Source organism: Alligator sinensis, unplaced genomic scaffold (genome assembly GCF_000455745.1).
Source record: "Alligator sinensis unplaced genomic scaffold, ASM45574v1 scaffold145_2, whole genome shotgun sequence".
Classification (NCBI taxonomy): domain Eukaryota; kingdom Metazoa; phylum Chordata; order Crocodylia; family Alligatoridae; genus Alligator; species Alligator sinensis.
In genome coordinates, this window is record NW_005841954.1 from 1,580,526 (window position 1) to 1,602,001 (window position 21,476).

Sequence of the window (21,476 nt, forward strand, 5' to 3'; positions counted from 1 at the left end):
CCGGGTCTGCACTGGGCTCTTCCTAGTTGGGGCGTTTGGGCCAAGCTATGCTCAGGGCAGACGGTGACAGCACTGAACAGGGGGGTCAGGGGGCTATGGCAAATTCTGGGGTGGCTGCAGCCTCCCCCTGTAGCCTCCCTCCCTGCACCCCCCAGATGAGCTCCATTCCATGCCCTGCCCCCCGCCCCCCCTGGCTGTGCAGCACCTGCCCGTCCCAACCCCATTCCCACTCCCTCTCCCTCCCTACCCCTGCTGCAGCCACCAGAAGCCCATGGCTAGGCTGTCTTGCAGCCCTACCACTGCCTTGTTAGCCCCCCCTTCCACCACCTATGCTGACGGTGTCTTTAGTTATCATGACCATTGCCCTTGCCTTTTGTCTCTCTTATTTTTGTTAGCTGTCCTGTTGGAGCTTTTTGCATCATGTCAAAAGCAAAACAGATATTGAGGAGCTCTGTATTTGCACTTTAGCTAATAACTCACCCTGGCTATTAAGCAATGGCCCCATGGCTTCTTTGGTCTTTTGTTCCTGTCCAACGTATTTAGGAAGAGCCTAGAAATCCTTGTTGTTCTTGAGATCCCTCAGGTGAAAACCATTTTTAATCTGTGATTACCTAATTTTATCCTGGCAGGTTCTTTCTTTTTCTTGAGTTCGTATGGGGTCTGAACTGTTTAGGATTAGAGATTCTGTGGTTATGTCTCACACCAACAACTCCATTTTGAATATAAGGTTGTTTATCTTTTGTCTCCATACTTAGCTAACCATGGAAAACAGGAGAAATTCTGGTACCTTGTACAGGGCTACCAAACAATGATTTCCCTTTTAACTTCTATTAGGAGGAGTCTAAAAGACAGAATAAATTATTTTTTTTAAGTCTGAACCTTGAGTTTGGGAGGAACAGAAGAAAGGATGGAAAGCGAGGGGATGGACCTAAACAGCAGATCACAGAGCAGGGGAATTCAGAGGAACTCATTGCAGGAACAGCTGTAGGAGAAGAAGTAGAAAAATGTCTAAGACAAGATGCCATGATTTGGAGAATGGGCCATGTGCGGCAGGGGAGATCATGGACTCCTTAAAGGAGTCCAACCAAAGCCCAAGCAGCACTCATTGTGAGGAAATTGAAACAAAGCCATTCATAACCTGTCTTTTTTACTGCTCATTCTACCAAACGTGAAGACTGTGTCCGTTTGCTTAAATGAGCACATGTTCTCTGAAGAGTTGGACTGTAAATTCAGACAGACTGCACAACCAGAACTCTGTAAAAAAGGTGTGCTTAAGCTTTTGGGGAGCCTGAGACATGTTGTGAATCAGCACTGGTCCTGTGCCTAAAACCTCTGGTATGAAAGGTCACAGATAGAGCTTGTTTCCATGAAGGATTTCAGAGATGGCAAAGAAAGAGACAGCACTGCAGCCTACTCAGAGCAAATCAAACTTAATAGCACATGGCCCAGTGATAGGCTCCATATAAAACAATTTGGCATATCTCCAGCTCTGCTGAGTGACAACCTCCCATAGACTATAACAGATACTAATTTAGCTTTCTTTAATGAGAAGTGACACAGCCTCTTAGAAAGTCACATGTACAATCTACCTTCTAAACATCTGGGGAACTTACTAAAGTTTTCTAAATATTTTATTCACATGTATGTCAAGTACAGAATATACACTGTAAATGCAAATGACAAAGTGTATAGAAATCAGGCAGTAGCTTTATTCTGAGAAAACTTATATGTGAAAGCATTTGATACAGTGCTTGAGGATATAAAAAAAAAATTCCAACATTAAGCAAACTGTAAAAACTGATTTCTGATACCTAGTTTGCTGTTTATTTTACCAATGCAATTCAGTATTATTAGTTTATAAACAAAGCGTACAAATAAAATCTTAAAAGAAAGAAGCATTCCAAACTTATACTAAATACCTAAAAAGGCTCTTATGGAACATCTAAATATCCACTTAAATAACAGTAAAAGCTTTTGTATTAAAGCAAAAGCTGGTGGAAAGGAGAAAAACAAAAATGATTCACAAGTTGAAGATGTATTTTCCCCTTAACGTTATGCTTAAACAAACTAGTATGTCACAAATTTTATTATTATTATTACTTAGACCCATAATCCTGCACCTCTTATACATGCAAATAATTTGAATGCAATGAGACTACTCACACACACAAATGCATGTGGAATCAGAGTCTTAATCAGGGTATTAGTTATCCAACTATGTAACAGGGGTCTGAGTGCAGGCACAGGGGTCTGACTACAGGGAGCTCAATACAGTTTCAAGTTACACAGTGCAGAAACCAGTTAAACACCACCATAAATGATGGGATAAACATTTTACACTTAAATAAATATAATCAAAATAAATGCTTTCACAGACAGAATATGCAGGGACTTTCCATTTACTTTTAAAAAGCAAATAGTATTGATATTTTATATTATAAACATCATGGAACAAAACAAAAAGCTGCGATAAATGGATTAAAATATACTTGATGATTAAAAATATATACTCTTGTATTTCTCTTCTATTACAAATAATTTTATTTCCATAGACAATTTATATAAACACTATATAACCCAAGTAACTGTAAAAACACACAGTTATAATTAAGCTTATCACTGCATATACAAAATAAAATCTGCTAGTCTTCCTTTTGCCAAAAGATTGTGCAAGAAAAATGATTCACCTTAAAGGGACACCATCGGTTTAAAAATCATGTGAGTCTGAAAACAATTTACTTTGAAACAAACACCTCCTAAGGATTATTACAATTGAAAGAAATTAAAGATTACTCCCATTTATTTACTCCAAGGATGACCCTTTGTGGACCATCAGTTTCCCATTGTTCTTTTTGGTGTTTTTACGTGGTAACGTGGGATAGAAAAGCTTTTAAAAGGAATGGTAAAACATCACTGTAAAACTAGACAGGAGTCAAACAGTTGTAAGTGACCAGCTTGATGGTGTCCTGTTCATATAGATTTGTAAATATGTGTGCAAATGTATGTAGATATGCAAGAGTACAACCAAATACCAACTCTCTGCAGTGAAAAATTAATGTCACACCTACAGGATATATCCTCAGAAAATTCTGCTTCATGAGAGCAATTACACAGCTGTGCCATCTGGTGTTAAAATACCCAAATGGCCATTTTCTAACTAATGTTCAGATTTGCTAACTGTTCTTTCTATTTGAGCAAATGCATCCAAATTCCCTTTACCACCCCTAAATCACTTGAGGTTAGATTTTGCCTTCAGAAGGCAATTTTTAAAAATAAACTTCAGGCATTTAATTTCTGTTGTAAAAACTCTTACTTGAAAATATTTAGGAATCCTGTTTTTGCTAGTAGATACAGACACATTCATTTCTTGGGTCTTTAGGATTTCAGTTTGTGTTATTTATAAAGTCTACAGGGGTGGAATTTCAAAGTTTCACAAGATATCTCAAAGCATTTGACAAATGCATAAAGCACCAACTACTGGAAACCCACAAACAAGGATACTTGGGGATTAAAAAGGGAGAGAAAGCAGCATGGTAGCAGGGAAAGGGAGCACTAAATTGCCCACCTCACCCAACCAAGAAAACCCAAACAAACTAAACAAAAACCCCAAGACAAAACCAAATGGAGAAGCAAACAGGGGCCAAGAAGATTTCTCTCACTTTCACACCCAAGGAAATAGCATTTGGATAAAAATAATGCGGCAAATTAATATGGATTTATATATTGCAGTTCCTGAACCCTGATGTATAAGCCTAGGATGCTCTATGGAGAAGATTCTCTTTTTTAGCATTCAAGAAGCACCAGCTGCTTGTTGGGAGTCCCACAGAGGACTGTCAGAGGTTTGACCAACTACACAGAAATAAAAGCAAAAAAAAAAGAGCAGCTCTCTATAAGCAGTGTGGCTTGCTAGAAAAGGTGTGGAGATTAGTTAATCTGTTAGTTAGTGACAAAGTAACCATTAACTTTTTCCTAATGTAGACTCAGGTTAATACATTTTATATTTATTTATGTGGGAGAACATGACACTTAAAGCCAAGTTCTGTTCTACTTACTAGGTGTGTAAGTGGACTTAAGTGCCTACGTGCGATTCTATGACATTCTGCTCTGGTTCCTGAAAAAGTTAATAAAAAGGTGGGTTGGTCCTCCTCCTCTTTGCTGCTTTTTTTGTGATTCACTTTTAGAATAAGATGCTGGTGTGTTACAAAAGCAGATGCATTAATGGATTTTCCGAGACTTGAACAACGAATCACACTTAGGTGCCTAAATTCATTTGGACACTCAATAAATGGAATAGGATCTGGCCCCTAAAAGTCAATCCTCAAGGGAGCCTATCAGCTATATTAAGGTAAAGGGTATTGATTTGAATCTATCTCAGGAAAATGGTTTAGCTCAGGGCTGTCCAACCCATGGCCTGCAAGGGGTTAACTCTCAGCCTACAAGCTCCTGCTCAGCTACCACTTCCCCTATTCCTTCTGCTATTGTGTGTATACACACACACGCACACGCACCATGTGCACACACACTGGCAGCAATTCCTGCAATGGCAAAAGCCATGTCCTGCCTACCCACCCTGGCTCCTTGCAGCCCCGTGGACATGTGAGCTGGTGTGTGTGGGGAGCTGCAAGTTGTCATGCACCGGGGTTCCCCTACACCACAACACAGCCCCATTGAGGAATGGCCTGTCCTAAAGCAGCTGCTGGAAGTGGCAGTGCAGTAGCACTCCCCCCTCATGATTGGCAGGTGAGAACTAGAACACTTGGGGCAGGGCAGGGTAGGGAGCTTGGAGCCAGGAAACCTCTGTACATAGGCAGGCAGCAGAGGGTACTGGTCCAGCTGCAGCTTGGGTGCTACCAGGCAAAGCTGTAGCAGTATGGAGGGACTGAGACAGAAGGGGATGTTCCATGTGGCACATGGGTCCCAGCCACTCAGGATTTGGACAGCCCTGATTTAGCTAACGTATATTAGCTAATTTTGACCTAACCTCAACTTTGTTACCTGACAAATCCCACTTGACTAAATGCTCCAGCTGGCCATTAGATTCCCTCTATCTACTACCTATACATTATGGTTATTTAGCCCCCTGCCATTCAACAAGTAGATTCACATGGCATAGTATATGGCCATGAAATACAAAGCCCCCTGACCAACTGCTGCTTCTTGACTCAGAGCTATATAGCCATGGTAGAGTCTCCTGCTTTCCAGGATGCACATCCTTATACACAGAGATGGTTACCAGAAATCTGCTATAGCAGCTTGAAGTCCTGAGAGTTCTGTGGCAAGGCTGGTAGTGCTTGGAGGACTGGCAATTTTCACCATGAAACACAATGTTTCCATAGATGAAAACAGTAAATTGAAATGGAAGTGAAAGCTTATTTACCAAATACAGGTACTTTTGGGATGGATGGGTTGTAATCTTTGAGCTACCTGATATAAACAATCAGCTGGTAAAATACATTAACAGATTATTTAGAAGAAAATGTGAAAAAAAATTAATTTTAATGTCAAACATTGACAACCATCATCATCTATTATGAACTGGGAAAAGAGCAGCACAGGTGCCGCAGGCGGTAAGTTTTCAGAACACCAAAAGACGCAGGAATATTACTGGCAAATTCGGACAGTTGACATAGCTGACTACAAAAGGAAGATACATACACCTGAGTTGTCACATACACCTGAGTTGTCTGCCACTCCACTCACACACACAATACAAAAATAATTTGTAATTAATTCCTTATGTGAGAAACATAAATCAGTAACAGATGAACTAATAAGTTTTCAGAACTAACAGTAATAGAATTACTGTCGTCCTTGAACAATTCCATTTATGCTCTCATACAAGCTCACAATAAACTTTACGTGTAGCAAAAAACAGCAAATGAGTGTTTAATAATATAGAACTATTTGTAATTCTCTTATTTCCCAATAAATATATTAAGCCATTAGACTTGAAAACAATAGATTTATGGTGTGTTTATACCAGGGTATTTTTTAATGCCAATCAGCAGTGGCTCAGAGGAAGCATCTTAGACTTAAATGGTGTTTACAAGTATTCACACCTTAAATAATTTATTCATCATTAGGAAGCATTAACAGGCAGACACTATATTTTAAATTGCTTCATAACAGTATATCAGAAAACTACATTGTGACATTATCCAACCACTGTCATTTCAGTGAGGATCTCACTGATTTCCAGCTGCTTAGTCTAGTATCACAGTCTAATCAGTTCCATTTTGTTCTGCAGAATCCTTAAATTCAAATATCTAACCCAGCCCTTGGTCTGGTCTGGGCTAAATCCCAATGAAGGTAAAGCATTTTGCATTATTACTTTCCATCAAGGAACCCAGGCACTTAATATTACCCATCTCATTTTTACTCTTTACTGTTTTAACATCTTGGCTCTGCTGAAGTCAACAGCAAACCTTCCAGTGACCTCAACAGAGTATTTTTATACCACATCTCAGATCCACTCAAGTCTGTTTCTCTCTAGCTGAATTTAGGAACTTTCAAGACAAAGTGCATATTTAAAGGAGGCATTTAGATATAGATGATAAACTTGAGCGATATTTAGATTCAACATAGGGTAAGCTCTCTACAAGAGGCCAGATAAAGGCACAATACTTGCAGGTACTGTAGCCAATACAGCGTTTAAATAATATAGACTAAATAACCATTATAATTTTTAAATTAAATTGATGAACACTTTTATAATATTATTTCATAAAAAAGCAGGTAAGCTTGTGCATTCAAAACTCTTGATTCGGGAACCATTTGTACATGGATATCACTAACATATACCCATTGTCCTGTGGATGCTCCTACAGCTTCTTTTAAACCTGAAATATAAAGCAAAAAAGTCAATGTTCACTGCCTTATATCTTTAGCATCCAACAACTCAATTGGTGCCTCCCAATGGGAAGTGGCAGAATACCTTTAAACTCAGCAATTAGTCAGGAGTTAGATGTATATTCATGTATATCACATTTATATTGAATAGGCCTAAGTGGTATCAAGCTTTTGTTTTGTTTTTACTTTGTAACCACTTAAATGCATCTTGGAATGCCTTAGTCCAAAGCCAAAAGGCTCATAATTTACCCCACAGTTCACTGAGCAGGCCCCAAATGGGCCCCCAGCAGAGTCAACAGCTTTTCAAGCCAAGGTAACCCTGCGTGTACCCCAGATACTCCCCATAAAGGATCCATGTGTTAATTAGCCCCACAGTCATAACTGGAATTGGGCGTTCTCATTACTAGTCTTGGACTCCTCCAAAAATTTAGATGCAGAAGAGGTGCAGGGCAATATGTTCTGGCTCCACCTCACGGAGGGCAGGGCCACACTAAACATATGAGACAGGCTGAGAGAGGGGGTGACAGAGGGATTCTGGGTGAACTGTTTGGGGCCCCATTTGGTAATGTTTGCCAGACAATTAACACTGGTGAAGAAACAAGAATCATTGGAAATGGGCATAAAAGGCACAACTCAGCTGTGGGAGTGAAGAGGAAGTTGAAATGTATTCAAGTGGCTCACCACGACTTGGAAAAGGAGCTGGCGATAAGGGGGTGTAACAATGCACAGGTTGTGCTTGTCAGTAAAAGGGGTGTGGGCAGGCAGCAGAGCAGCCTGCAGGTGGCTGTACTTTCAATCAGGTGTTACATGCCCAGCAGGAGACCGCTTGACTGGGAAGTGGGCCCAGATGCTGGATATAAGAGCAGTGGGCCAGCAGTTTGCTGGAGGGAGCATCATCTGGCTAGAGCTGCTGCTCACAGAACATCTTGGAGGTACAGGGCAGGAACTATGGGGATGGTGGAGGTTCCTGGCGCTGGGGCATGACCTAAAACTACATTTTGCTGGGGCTGGATGGTGTGGTGGGGCTATCAGTAGTGGGGTAGTCTTCAGGAAATGCCATACCTGTGCCTCCCCAGTGAAAGGCAAGTATGGGGCACCAGAAAGCCTCAGTCCCCATCACTTTGTGGGTTACCCCATGAAGGGGAAAGGGTAGGGGAGCACACCCTGAAGATAAAAGCACAGGGCCCAGGCTCATGAAGTGAGGCCTAAGGTGAGGTCCAGGCTAAAGAAAGGCGCCTGCAGCAGGGCACAGGTCCACAGTAAGGCCTGAGGCCCCAAATGGGGGGTGGGATGTTAGCTACATGTGGGACAAGCCCCAGTGTGGGGGCACAGGATAGAGAGCCCAGTGTGTGGGTATGGGATGATAGGCTGGGTGAGGCCAACTAGGGTTAGGCCAAGAGAGGCCAAGGGATGGTCCAGCTAAGGGACCAGGGTGTTGATAGATATGGATGCCAGCTGCGAGACATGGGACACAGTATAAGGGGAGGTTTGGAGCTGTGCATAAACCCTTGGCATCAGGACAATTAAATGGGCAGCCTCTCACCTGGGAACATCATAATGATCCATCTAAGGTGTGGCAGGAAAGACAGGCAGGCGGTTAGCCCTAGACAAGTGGGCAGGCTAATGATTAGACCAGCCCTGGGAGCTCCATTTGTTACAGGGGGGCTGAAAACAATGGTCACTAGCATGTATTCTATTCAGATGGGCTGCACTAACTTATCCTTTGTGGTAGGTTCCCCTCAGTATATTTGTCCAATATTGCCCATAGATTTTATAGCCATGCTCAATGTAGGCTTTATTTAATCAACTTCATAGTCGGTTTCCATTACTGAGCATATGCTGCTTTTGGCAGCAGTTTAATGACAGACACTGTATTTAATGAGGTTCCATTGTATGTGAATGTAAGGCAAGGAGCTGTTTTCCTTTTGCTGACTAGAGAAAAAACCCCTCATATTTGGGTAAATACAGAGTGTGTGCACGCGTGTGTAGCAATTGGATGAAGAAATGTAGTAAATGATTAATTCTGTTTGCTCAAAGAGGGAAAAAAGGTTTCTTGTACATACCTAGACCATTTTTATTGATAGAAATATGCTCCAGTAATTTCTTGGAGGGTGATCGGACTTTCACATATGCTGCATAGTGACCACCTCGCATTGAACCACTGTGTTCTACGATTCCATAAAGACTATATAGAACTTTTGCTCCATCTGTCACATTCTTATTTACAAAACCACAGAAAATAAAAGTAAAGGAGTTATCTTACATAGTGGGTTATTATAACATAAATCAATAATCTTCCTATGTAACATTTAAGGAACAGGTAATTATAAACAGCTTTTTGCCCTGCTAAATTAATTTAAGAAACAAAGGTTTGGTTTAATAACTAAATCATTTTTTTAACACCACTGCTGTCTAATGTACGTCTGCAGATGCACTGACTCAATGATGCCAATTTACAGTAGTTTAGGATCTCATTCTAGGGTATGTCTGAAAACATTAGATCAATAGCTTCTCCAAGAGAAAATAATCTGGTTTTATTTGTATCCATAACAACTACAAACACAGATCTACAATAAACTAGTTTGAAAAATAACTAAAAAGCTATAAAATGTACTTCTAATATACCGTACCTTGCAGGAAGCAGAACAAAATGGTGCTAGGTCTAAAACCAGTGGAAAATCCACGTGCCTATTTACTTTCCGCAGACTCAAACCAGCCTCCAAGAAAGATAAAAAGATTGTAAACAGAAATATTTTACCATGGTTGTCTTTTATACATAGGCATATTGCTATTATAGCTCCCCCCACTTTTTGAAACCACTTCAAGAGTATATTTTTCCATACCCTTAAATAACGTGAAAAGCCAAAGCTGAAAACAAGATTTGTAATAAATGCAAATATAAGCATTCACTTAGTTTCAACATAGTACATATTACACACAAAAATAGCGCAGAAACGTTTGTTTAAGAAGTAGAGTGGCTCACAAGTTAGGCAATACCACATCTGCAGTTGACCATGCAATGTTTATTCTGTCTCTTTGTGTATTCATCTTGTGCAGTGAAAGAAACGGTGCTGTGAAAAACAGACGTGACTAAATATTATCATAGACTATCATATTGCATGGACATAGAAGGCCATATTTAAGGTGCAGGGCAGCCATAAATTTGGCATGTCTCAACTTTTGAGTGTTTGACTTTGTAACCAAAGTAACCTGGTAAAAAATGTTAATGCAATTTCTCATTATTTGATTTTACAAAGAATAAAAGGTAAGATTCTGTTACACAGAATTGTACTAACTCCCTATCACCCGCCATGAAAAAGCACAGGCCCAAACCTTTAGAATATTCATGTTAAATTATTATTTTGGCATCCTGCCAATTTTTCCTTGCATAATGCAAGTCTCACAAAGGAAATAGCAGTTTTCAACAGTTTACATCTCACTGCCACAGACATGGAATTTCCGTGACAAAAGACACTATTTTCATTCTCTTTCTCCCTGCCAAATTTTAAAAGGCCAGCTGCAAACATTGGAGGTGCTGGAACAGGGGTTGGCAATGTTTTTCGGCAGAGTGCCAAAAACACCCACAACCTCGACTTCAAGGATGTTGGTGTGCCGGGGTGGATGTGGGGGGAGCTGCAAGGGGCCCGATCTTTGTTGTGGCTGCCTAGTCCCAACCCCAGCCCCGCTGTTCACCCTGAGGCATGTATGACAAGCAAAATGCTTTCGTATGCCACGTTCTGGCACCTGTGCTGGAGGTTGCATACCCTTGTGTTAAAGCCTTGCAAAAAAGGAAATCTCATATACTGGAGCTCATATATTGGAAAGTGTAAAGAAATCTAAATAAAGCAGTTGCTACCAGCTCCCTAGATAGTATGCACACAGAGATGCACTAGAACTCAAGCTCCAGAGACACAAACAGTGTGGTTGAGGAATATACTCCGCAGCAAAATGCATGCTACAAAATAATTTATTTATGATAAATACATAAAAATTTATGCTTACAATTTATACTGAACTTATACTTACTGGTATAACATGCTGACTGAACTGATTTAGAGCACAATGATTTAGACCACTGATTTCAATAATGAACTAAATTAAAAAGTAGAAAGCCTTTTATTTATTTTTCTAAAGAAAGGTTAATTGTCACTTGCTGGTAAAATTTAATAACACTTTTTGCTAACCAGGAGTATATGCTATCTCCATACACATTTAAGTATGTTTAAACTTAACATAGATTTATTCAGGCAGGAACAGTGTATCAGGCTGTATTGGAAGGAAACTGACATTGAATTAAAATGAATAAAAAGCAGTATTTTGAAGAATGTTTCTATTAAATAAAACTACTTTGAAGGTAAGGGATAAAGAAGAAAAAAATAAGAACTAAACATGCTTTGCATTAAAAACTGCATTATTAAATAAAATATTACTGCCTGTAGTTACTGAGTTAAACTAATTTCTGGTCATCATGTCCTTCAAGATTTTAAAACTAGTAGATGTGGTCCTCTTACACTTTGTTTTTTATGCTTAACTTGGAAGACATAGGCTTTCCTAGTTTTTCTGTTCCAACTTGGTTTCTCAATTTTAAAAACACTCCCCATTAAGTTGAAGTAGTTCAATGAACTGCAATGAAAAAAATATTTTCCATGCAGAAGAGGCTGCTGCTATCAAAAGCTGTTTAGCACCACAGCAAACTCTGGTTCCAGGTGCTTAGCCAGAGATTTCCACCAGGTCAGTGATCTGACTTTGCTGCCAAAATTTTTTTTAAATCTATACTTGCTTGAAAAATTACTTTTTGTTTAAATGATGAATACATCTAGGCTTCAACATGAACTATCAGTTTCAAATTTACGCAAGTTTATTTTTAAAAAGGAAAAAAAAAAATCAAATTAAAAAAAAATCTTTAAGTTTCAATTTCTGTCCACTCCGATCACAAAATTTTTAAGTACAGATGCAACCTATTGTGCTGTCCCCACTGCTTCTTAATTATCACTGTGTAACAACTATTTGAAAAAAATGGCTTCTTTTAAAGACACTAGTACAATTATAAGTATTCTAATGCGGGGGAATGTAGATGAAAAATACAGCAGTCTGACAGACAGGTAACTGTTTGGTTCAAGAGAGGAAAAATAGCTATTTTTTAACATACTAAGCAAATTTTGTTCTATATGTTGTACTGGAAGGTATTTTTTCTCTAGCAAAAGTTAGTTAACATTAGACACTTCTGCTAGGCTCCTTTAAGTTGAGAAAAAGGCTGGTAAGAGTAGGATTTGGCATCTAGGCATTTCTACATTTATTTTCACATTTTAAATTCCTTGAAATCATGGCTGGCCAGCCTGCTTCAGATTCTGATGTGGAAAGAAGCCAAGAAACTAGACAAGGGGCAAGTCCACACATGCATGCACGTGTACTTGCAGCCGCTCAAATAAGAGCAGCATAAATTTGTGCTGGGGATTTTTTCCTGAACAAGCACTTTAGTGTGGGGCAAGTTGTGCTACTTGGGGCAAACTGACCCTGCCCAGCTCTTCCCAGATCTGTAGCCAGGGGGAGCTGGAGGCTGGGGTCAGCACCTGTGCCAGCCCCAAGAGTATAAAAAGCTGCTCTGTCAAGCAACTCAGGGCTACTTGCTCTTAGCAGTTTCTCAGGCCCAGCCAGTTGGTATCTGGGGACACTAGCCCCTCATGACAGCTGGATTGCTGCAGCAGCCCTGCCCTGAAGCGGACCCTACCCCTTCTATCCATTGCAGCAGCCTGGCAGCAGGGGCTGCTGCCTGGCTGTGGACTGCCCCCTGTGACAGCATCCACCCTCTTGGACCAGCAGCCCCATGTCTGCATGCCTGCCAGATCTGGACTGTGACTGCATGGCTGCCTGGGCTGTGGCACTGGCACTGTAACAGAGCTGTCTGCACCTTTGGGCTAGCTATCAGGGGCCCATGGCTGTACAGTTGGCCTTTGTACAGCACTGCTGCCATGTGTGCCCCTGCCCTGCCATCTGAGCAGCTACTGCCTGGAAGGTGTTCTCAGTGTGGTGGCCTCCTTTGAACTGTCAAAGCATGACCTCCTGGCCCCAATTGGCCAGGAGGTCAGCCACCTTGTTTGCCCTCCAGCTGGGTCCCAGGTGCCAGCCCTGAGCAGGCTCCTCTGCCTGGGTCCTGCCACTAGCCCCACTAGCAGGAATCCTGGTGTTCCCTATTTAAAAACTGCAAAATCTCTGATAAAAAATCCCAGATTCACTCTTTAAAATACCCCAAAAATCCATGTTATTCCACAATTAAAACAAAAGACCACTATATATATATGTGTGCGTATGTATGCATGTATATATAGAGAGAGAGAGAGAGAAAGAGAGAGAGAGAGATCGATTAGTTGGCAAGTGTTTTATTGATTTAATTTACAACTTTAAAGCAATTTGGGAGCCTACCAGTGCCTCTATCATCATCATCAAATACATTCTAAATATCTAAGTTTTGATGTTTGTTTTTGGTTTTCTTATCATAGAAAAATTAGAGCTTTCCCTGAGCCCTTTGCTAAACAGGATGTGGGGACAGCTGCCCCTGCAGCCACAGCTCCTGCCAGCAGGTCTCATTGCGTTTAGCAGCAGGACACACTGGGTGTGTGATGGGGGGATGTGGGGATTGCAGCAGTGCAGTGGGAAGGAGTGTGGGTGGGTGTAGGGAGTATGTGGGGTGTCTGGGTAGATGTGGGGTTTGTGGGAGGAGTTGAGAGGGGCCACCACACACCCACTCCCTGCAGCACACAGTTCCCAGTGTTGGCAGCACTGCCTCACTTGCGGTCTGTGCATGGAGAACAGGCGTGGCCCAACCTGATCCAGTCACTCCCCAACCCCCCCGCCTTCCTCACACATCCCACATCCCCGACACACCCACCCACACACCCAGAAACCCTGCCAGAAACTACACAGCCCCACCACCCCCAGTCCTTGCTTACCTGGGACAGCGCCTAGGGCCAGGTCACGTCGCAGCCTTGCCCCACTCCTGTTTGCCCTGCACGCTAATGCAGTGTTCTAGGGCAAGAGAAGCACCATAGAGATGCTCTGGCCAGATGCCAAAGCATCTCTGGCGGACCCAGGCTCCGCTTGCCTCAGGGCATGCTGCAGAACCATGCCCTATGTTGCTTTTTTCCCTATGTGTTATTTTTTGATACCTGGAAATCCAGGTATCAGATTTAGAGCCTGCGCTGCAAGTATGCAGCACAGGGAACATTATTTTGTTCTTAGGGTGCCTCTTCTGGCATCTGAAACTGGTTTGAGATGCCGGAACAGGCACATAAGACACTCGTCTGGACATGCCCAAGAAGACAGAAACAGGAAAAAGAACTAGCTAGGAGCAACCACCTCCCCCCCGAATATTATTATGGGAGTTGATGTTCCTATCTACAGGATCATACTGAGGCCTGGTAAGTGTCTTCTGTGATCACAAAGCATTAGCAGGTTAACACAGTGATTGTTGCCACTGTGACTCCTTCAAGTAACCATCCTAAAAATAGTCCTAACATACCTCTGTGAAACAGTTACCTCTGTGAATCTCAGTTAGGTAGAGGCTGCATATTATGGAATGTTCTTTTAATTTGAAAAGTTTAAAACAACAGTCTCTTGGACTTTTACCTGGTGGAATCTTTTCAGATGGAGAACAAGAATGGCAGGAACTGCAGAAATTAACAGTTGTTTCCGGGCATTAGTGTACACACCTTCCATTTTCTTTTCTGTAAAGAGATTGCATACAGATTATAAAACAATAATTTATAAAAAGCAAAATGATAATAGAGAATAATACAATCATTTAGAAAAGTATTCCAAAAAAGAGGAATTTAGGTTGCAATGTTTTTCCTCAGGAAGACATTCCAATTTATTTTATTGTTTACATCCAGCAAAAAAATAATTTTTGAACAAAATTTCTGTTCTGTGTATTTAAGAATATAATACCATGAAATACACTTAAAAAAAAAGTCTAAGCAGAACTTTGTAGTGTGAGTCAGAGCAGGAGTGGAAGGAAGAACACTCCTTAGCTTATCTTATTTTTAATACCCAACTCTACCAGCTCTTGGCTACCACCATGATCTTTCAACTAGCTAGAATAAGCAACATCATTAACGTCTATTATACAGACCAACAACAAATGCATATTTGCATAGTTTCTAGGGCTGTGAGGGGGGCAGCTTTGTCTTGCTTTGTTTCTCAATAAGCATTTTATAGAAAGTGAGACAGGTTTGGCAGAAGGGACTGAAGGACACCCTTAGAATACCCTATAACCTGGTAGTATCGCCAATTTTCTGGAAGGTGGGGCAAATGGGTTCAAATCCTCTGAACAATGAGGGAAATGAACCCAGGATGTTAAGATCTTGTGTGACTTCAACCTGATACACAAATGAGAAAAATGGGGAATACATCATAAGCAACTCTAAATCTAAGAGTCTAACCCAGGGGTAGGCAAACTTTTCCAGCTGCAGGCTGGAATGTCCCACCCCAGAGTAGAGGCAGGTGGGTGCTAGGACTTGGACACCCTCACTGCTTGTCCCTACAGGAGCATGGAGAAAACACCTGCAACCAAAGCCCCCTACTACTGTGATGCCGAAGCCCCAGTCTGCAGGCTGTATCCAATGGTGCCAAGGGCCAGATCTGGCCCACAGGCCATAGGTTGTCAGCCCTGGTCTAACCCCTCATAACATTTGCTTTCTTTTAAGCATCCAATATTATACGGTCACTGACAGGCATTCATTTTAAGATATGATGGGATATAATTTGTGATCCCCACAATCCTGCCTCCTGTCATGCCACATACACACAGCTGACAAGCAATTTTGGAATAGATTGGATCCCAATCTCATCTTACTTGCCAGTGAAAGAGGAGCCCAGGATTATGAGCCCAGGATCCCCCTGCACCAGCAAGTTGAAACCTGGCTGTCCACAATCATCTGATTGTCAGTAGGGACTGGAAACTAAACAAGGATCTGGAACTGGCCTCAGTCTAGTCCCTGGCCCCAGCTGACAATCAGTTGAACAACACACAGGGTTTTCACAGATCCCAGCACACAGGGACCCTGGGATCAGGCTGCTGCAATCTGATTGTGTGGTCGTGGTATGCAGGCATGAGTAAAAACCATCCAGCTGGGCACCACACAGGGTTTCCACCAGTTCCAGTGCTTGGAGATCCCAAGATCGAGTTGCAGCTGCTCAGTAAGTGAAAACCATGCATGATGCCCAGCACTGCAGCACAGGTTCTGGAGCGTAGGGACTTGGGGATCAGGAAACCTCTCCCTAGTCCTGGGATTGGGTTGTGCTGGGTCCTTTAAAATTCTGTGTGTGCACCTGCACACATGGTTTTCTGATAGCCCTAGTGCATGGGGACCTCAGAATCAGGGAAAGGCTCCTTGATCCTGGGATCCCCAAGAGCCAGGGAGGTCAGAAAACCATGTGTGCAACTGCCTATTCTAGGCATATTTATGCCAATTTTCCACCATGGGCATTTCCCATGCTTCTGGGTTTTGTTGGTTGCTTCTGTACACCCCGTGTCCCCCCACCCCAACCCTTTTTCTGCACTATGTGTCAGGTTGTTTTTAAGCTTCCTCAGAGGCACTGGGTGTTGGCAAGAACTAAGGCTGGGGACTTCAGCTGGGGTGTGCTGATTCCCCTGCTAGAAGCAAAGCCAGATGTTCCTGGCTAGAGGGCCTTGCTCCTCCACTAAGGGCCAGACTGATTGCCATATTTGGGGTCAGGAAAGAATTTTACCCCATGATCAGATGAATAGGGACTATGTGGTTTTTGCCTTCCTCTGGAGCAGGGGCCATGGCCCTCCACTCGGGACCTCTTGAGCATATATTGACAACATTTTATTGAAGAGGACAATGGCTGCCATGGTTCCCTTGCTTCACCTGTGGCAGGTTAGGGTGTTTGGTCCATGTTGTGTCAGGATTGAGGGTAGTCTTATGTAGAGTTAAGATTATGGTTGCATGGGATGGCTTGGATAGGGATGATCCTGCCTCAGGCACGGGGGTTGGACTAATGACCCTTCCAGCCCTACTTCTCTATGACTATGATAATATGTGGAATAACTGTATTATTATGCCTTAAATTAATTTGAACATATGGCCAGGTTACCATTTAAAGCATGATTAACCTGCTAATCGCATCTTAAATGTAATGTGCGTCATGGCTTACTTCATTTCAGCTTGAATGTAAACTTTGTCATATGATATGAAATCAACTTTTTATTTTATTTTGGTTACAAAAAATGAAAAAAGTAGTAGAATTAGAACTGAATGGTTCTTCAATATTTTTATTTGGTTCTTGAACTGAAAAATAAAACCCTTGCACAACTCTTACTCTCAGGGCAGTGTCCTGACTACTTGAACAAGCTGCCTTACAAAAATGGAACTGGAAAATTCCAGTTGTAGAGGCAGTTTTCAGAATAGGGTCAAACTTTAACCTGATCTCTTCATGTTGTGTGAGCCTGGGGAGAATTCTTTTATGTATTTATACATACATGTAAATGCTTGCTCATGTTACCTCTATATTTTTTAAGAAAAATCACAAAAATCCAGGGTTCTACACAACATCAGATTTTAATACTTATAGAAGGAAAGTGGCCTCTATCTTACAGGAGTACGTACAGGAGACAGTCAACAAGGGGAAGACAACTTTTGAATATTGGGGTGCTACATGGTGCAGTAAAAATTAAAGTGTGTGGGAGGGGTGGGTGGAAAGGGCAGAAAACCCAACAAAAGAAAGAAGACTAAAAAAAATTCTCTCATCTTTTCTAAGGGATAGAAATAATGAAAAAAGCACAGTCAAAAAATGAAGAAGCCCTTGCAGCACAAGGAAGGTGTGTAGGCCCCAAGTTAAAGCTGATATAATTGCTCCAACTCTAGCCAGTGTAGTCCAGAGGAATTCAGAAGCCAGTGTCCTTATCCCCTTGGCATAGACTGAGGGCAGACTGTGTCTATTGTACACCCAATGCATACTACTGAGATAACAAGCTTCCAATTCGGTGCATGTACACTCACATTATGAAAAGGCCCCTGTGGACAATCGTCTCAAAGGAGAACCCATTTTGTTGACTCACACATTCTTACTTACAGGATTTCTCCGAGCAGTGGGGTTTCAAGCACTGAATATTAAAACATTTATTCTTTGCCTGTCGGGGACTTTGTAAATATGAAAAATCATAGGTCAAATGCTGAACCTATCAAATGTTAAACAGTCCTATTATGTTATTCAGGTTGTACCAAAGGAGTGTAGAATTCTGAATCTGAATTTAAACTGGTATCAAATTACATGTCATTACATGTGTATACAATTACTTTGTATTAAAGTTTAGTTTCACCAACTTTAACTGAAACTTACAGCTATTTATTTCACCACCAGAGGGAGCCCATGCAGTTCAACAGAGACTGACATTGACAACTAGAGCAAGGAAGCAGTTGAAAGGAAATATATTTAACTGATTAACATATTTCAACAAACATTAGTATGTTACCTGTGGAGTTTGTTTTCTTTTGATACTTCTGTTTCCTTTCTGTACACCTCTCACATAAAAGCTTGTTGTTCCCCATTAACAGCTCCACAGATGTAAACTGGTAGAGGCAGGACTGAACAGAACATTCTTTAGAGCTAGTTGAATATGTTTGAGAAAGGGTCTGAAAAGCATTTTGGGGGTTTTTGGACACAGGGGACTTTTCCATTGAAAACATTGAATTGCTTGACAAACTTAATGGTGAATCCCCAGTGATGGTCTCTTCACATTCTTTTACAGTATCGCTGAGGCTGAGTTTGGATATGGCAGTGATAACAGTCACCTCATTGTGACTATCGCTTGGTTTGCTGTTTGGTGGTTTGACATTTCCTGATAAATGGTTGAGCCGGTCGACATGCAAACCAGATGTGTTACTGGATGTGCCAAAAAGTGACTGTGTAGAAGCACTTTCACCTTCCGAGGCTTCGCTGTCTGCATCAACACTACTTTCAGAACAACTGATATCTTTTTCACTGCCTTCAGTCTGACTTCCATTTACTGCAGACTCAGGAATTGTGTCTTCTGAATACAGAACTCCAGAGCCACATTCTGCTTCAAGCTTATCATCTTTTTCATGCATGATAACAGGACTTCTATCTTCCCCACCAGAGGAGGATTTTCTGGAAAGACGTCTTTCATAATTTAACTGATTCTGCAAATATTATTGAAATATTTCAAAAATAGAGGCGAGAGAGAAAATAGATTTGTGAAACTAAAGTAACAGCAAATATAACTTATATTTTCAAAGCAAAATAAAGACCTGTATTGTATTGATCTGGTTTCACCATGTTCTAAAACCCTACTTCTTTAAATTGTTTAGACAAATTGGTGTTTGGATGTAAACTTATATATTTGGCAGCCACAGATCCATAGTGACATCTGTCTTACCCATTCTAATTATATCAACTTTATAACATTATAACTTGATCCATACATGGTAAAGGATTCCATATTTGATTTGTGAACTTAGAATGAGAGATCAGTTAGACTAATAATTTGTGCTGCCAATGAAAAACTAGCACACACAGACCTATACTAAGATTGCATCCTCACAACTAAATTCTACTTTGCTTGGAACCTAGGTTTTAAGACATTTTGAATTGTTTTTAAAATTTAGAAATATTAAAAATTGTTAATAAAAATGCCTGTTTACGAGAAGAGAGAACCAATTTTTTACCAGACAAATTCTGAAAAAAAGAAAAAGGGTTCACAACATTTTCCATTTGGGATCACTTGCCTCTTCTTATCTTTGTTCTAATACAGTGATTCTCAACCAGGGTGCTGCTTGGGGTGCCTCCAAATATTTTGAAGGGTACTATGAGGTATGAGGAGATAAGCAGAAAGCTAAGCAGGTAAGCCAGGCTCAGGCTTGTCCATGACTGGACAATCTCTTACCACTACTGTAAGAACCTACAGCAGGGATAGGCAACATTTTTTGGCCAGAGTGCCGAAAAAACCACAATGTCTACCTTGGAAGGTGCTGGAGTGCTGACATGCCAGAGCCCGGAGCAGCTGTTTGCAGCCTCCCTGCTGCAGCCAGCCCTAGGAGCCCGGTCTGCTTGCAGCCTCCCAGTCGCCTGCTGGGAGCAGCCTGGACTCCGTGGCTGGCAGCAGCTGCTTGGAACCCGGTCTGGCGGTCGTGCACTGAGCAAAATGGCATTGCGTTCCATGCTCGGCATGCATGTAAGCACTGTAATGTATAGTTTTTGAAACCGGGTGCCACTCAATTCACAAAAGTTATGGAGGGTACCTCAAGTGCAGGAAGGGGTGCCTTGAGTCCAAAAAGATATGAACCACTGTTCTAATATCCTAATCTTTTGTAGTTACTTATGATAATATGGTTGCAATTGGCTGTGATCACGGGAGAGACTCGGTTGGTTTTGGTGATAAGGAGTTGCAAGGCTGTTTGTTGCTTGAGTAGGCCCTGGAAACTGCTGGAGTGGGTTGAAGAGAGTTCTAGGTTGGGACAGGCTTAAAGATGGAGGTTCAAGTGATGATAAACTGATACCTGCTCACACCTGCATTAATCTCAAAACACTTTGTGTAGCCAAGTTTAAAATATTTTACCATATACTTCATTCACCTAATCTGTACTGATTACTTTATTCTTGCAGCACTGTAAATGTGTTAAGGATTATCGTTATAATCTTTATTATGTTTTTCTGTGATAGGTCTATTTTTGATCATCTGTATGTGGTTTCAGTATCTGCAGATGGATTTTTTTAAAACTTTGATTCAAAGAGCCAGAGGCAAGAAGAGGATAACTTTTCACCCACAAGAAAATACATCATTAGGCCAGTTTTTAGTAGACTTATACTCATCTCGCAGCTTTCTCTTCTCCCCTCCTCCCGCCTCTTTTGGCCTCTCTGGTATCTACACTTCAATTACAAAATTGTAGTCAACCTACTTCTCTGTTCATTCCTAATTCATTTTCTCAGTCAGATCCAAATTCCAGTTAAGCCCATAAGACTCTTCCAGTTAACTTCAAAAGGTTTTGGATCTAGTCCTTTATCTCCCACCATTATGAATGCCTATATTTTTTTCCTTCCATCTTTTCTACTGTTTCTATTACACCTTTCTTTTTTATACTTCAGTCTCATTTATCTTTCCTGCATATTCTCTAGTGCTATGCTACTGTCTCTGCTTTCTTCATGTTCATTGTTTGTGTTAAAAGCATGAGTCAGAGGGTTTTGGAGCATATGCTCAATTTTAAGTTTTAAGTACATACTTAAATCCACTCAAGTTAATGGAAATCAAGCATGTTCCCAAAAGTTCTCCTAGACAGGGACAACCTTTTGTGATTTGGAGCCTTAAACTGGGAAGTAATTGTGCTATTTAGCAAAGAAGAAATAAAAAACAAACAAAAACCCACTGACTACCCACCGTGCTATTTTCCACTAGTCAGAAAAGTTTCTTGTCCCAGTGAAGTTTGTTTTATTTCTACAAGTTATACAAAGAAACTAATTCCCTATTGTCACTAACTCCTATTAGAACTCGTGGATATTATGCAAACAACACTCATTAAGCCCTTAAAGCTGTTAAGTCTAGTTTGCTGAATAAAAGCATTAGGCCTGGCAACCAGTGCTTGGATGCCTTCCTG

General features: G+C 41.2%; 1 protein-coding gene across 6 annotated transcripts in view; it reads right to left on the reverse strand.

The window, feature by feature from the left end:
* USP45 (ubiquitin specific peptidase 45) overlaps positions 1 to 21,476 on the reverse strand; it is a 164,149-nt gene that overhangs the window by 9,662 nt on the left and 133,011 nt on the right. For 3 of the 6 annotated variants that reach the window (XM_006020460.3, XM_025200067.1, XM_025200066.1), the window contains 5 exons: positions 18,341 to 19,028; positions 14,473 to 14,570; positions 9,480 to 9,566; positions 8,913 to 9,066; positions 1,577 to 6,839 (listed from right to left, as the gene is read on the reverse strand). In XM_006020460.3, the coding sequence (XP_006020522.1) occupies positions 6,709 to 6,839; positions 8,913 to 9,066; positions 9,480 to 9,566; positions 14,473 to 14,570; positions 18,341 to 19,028 (1,158 nt within the window). In that variant the 3' untranslated portion in view covers positions 1,577 to 6,708. Of the gene's footprint in view, positions 1 to 1,575; positions 6,840 to 8,912; positions 9,067 to 9,479; positions 9,567 to 14,472; positions 14,571 to 18,340; positions 19,029 to 21,476 lie in introns of those variants that run through there. The other 3 variants (XM_025200069.1, XM_025200070.1, XM_025200068.1) reach the window with 2 other exon arrangements.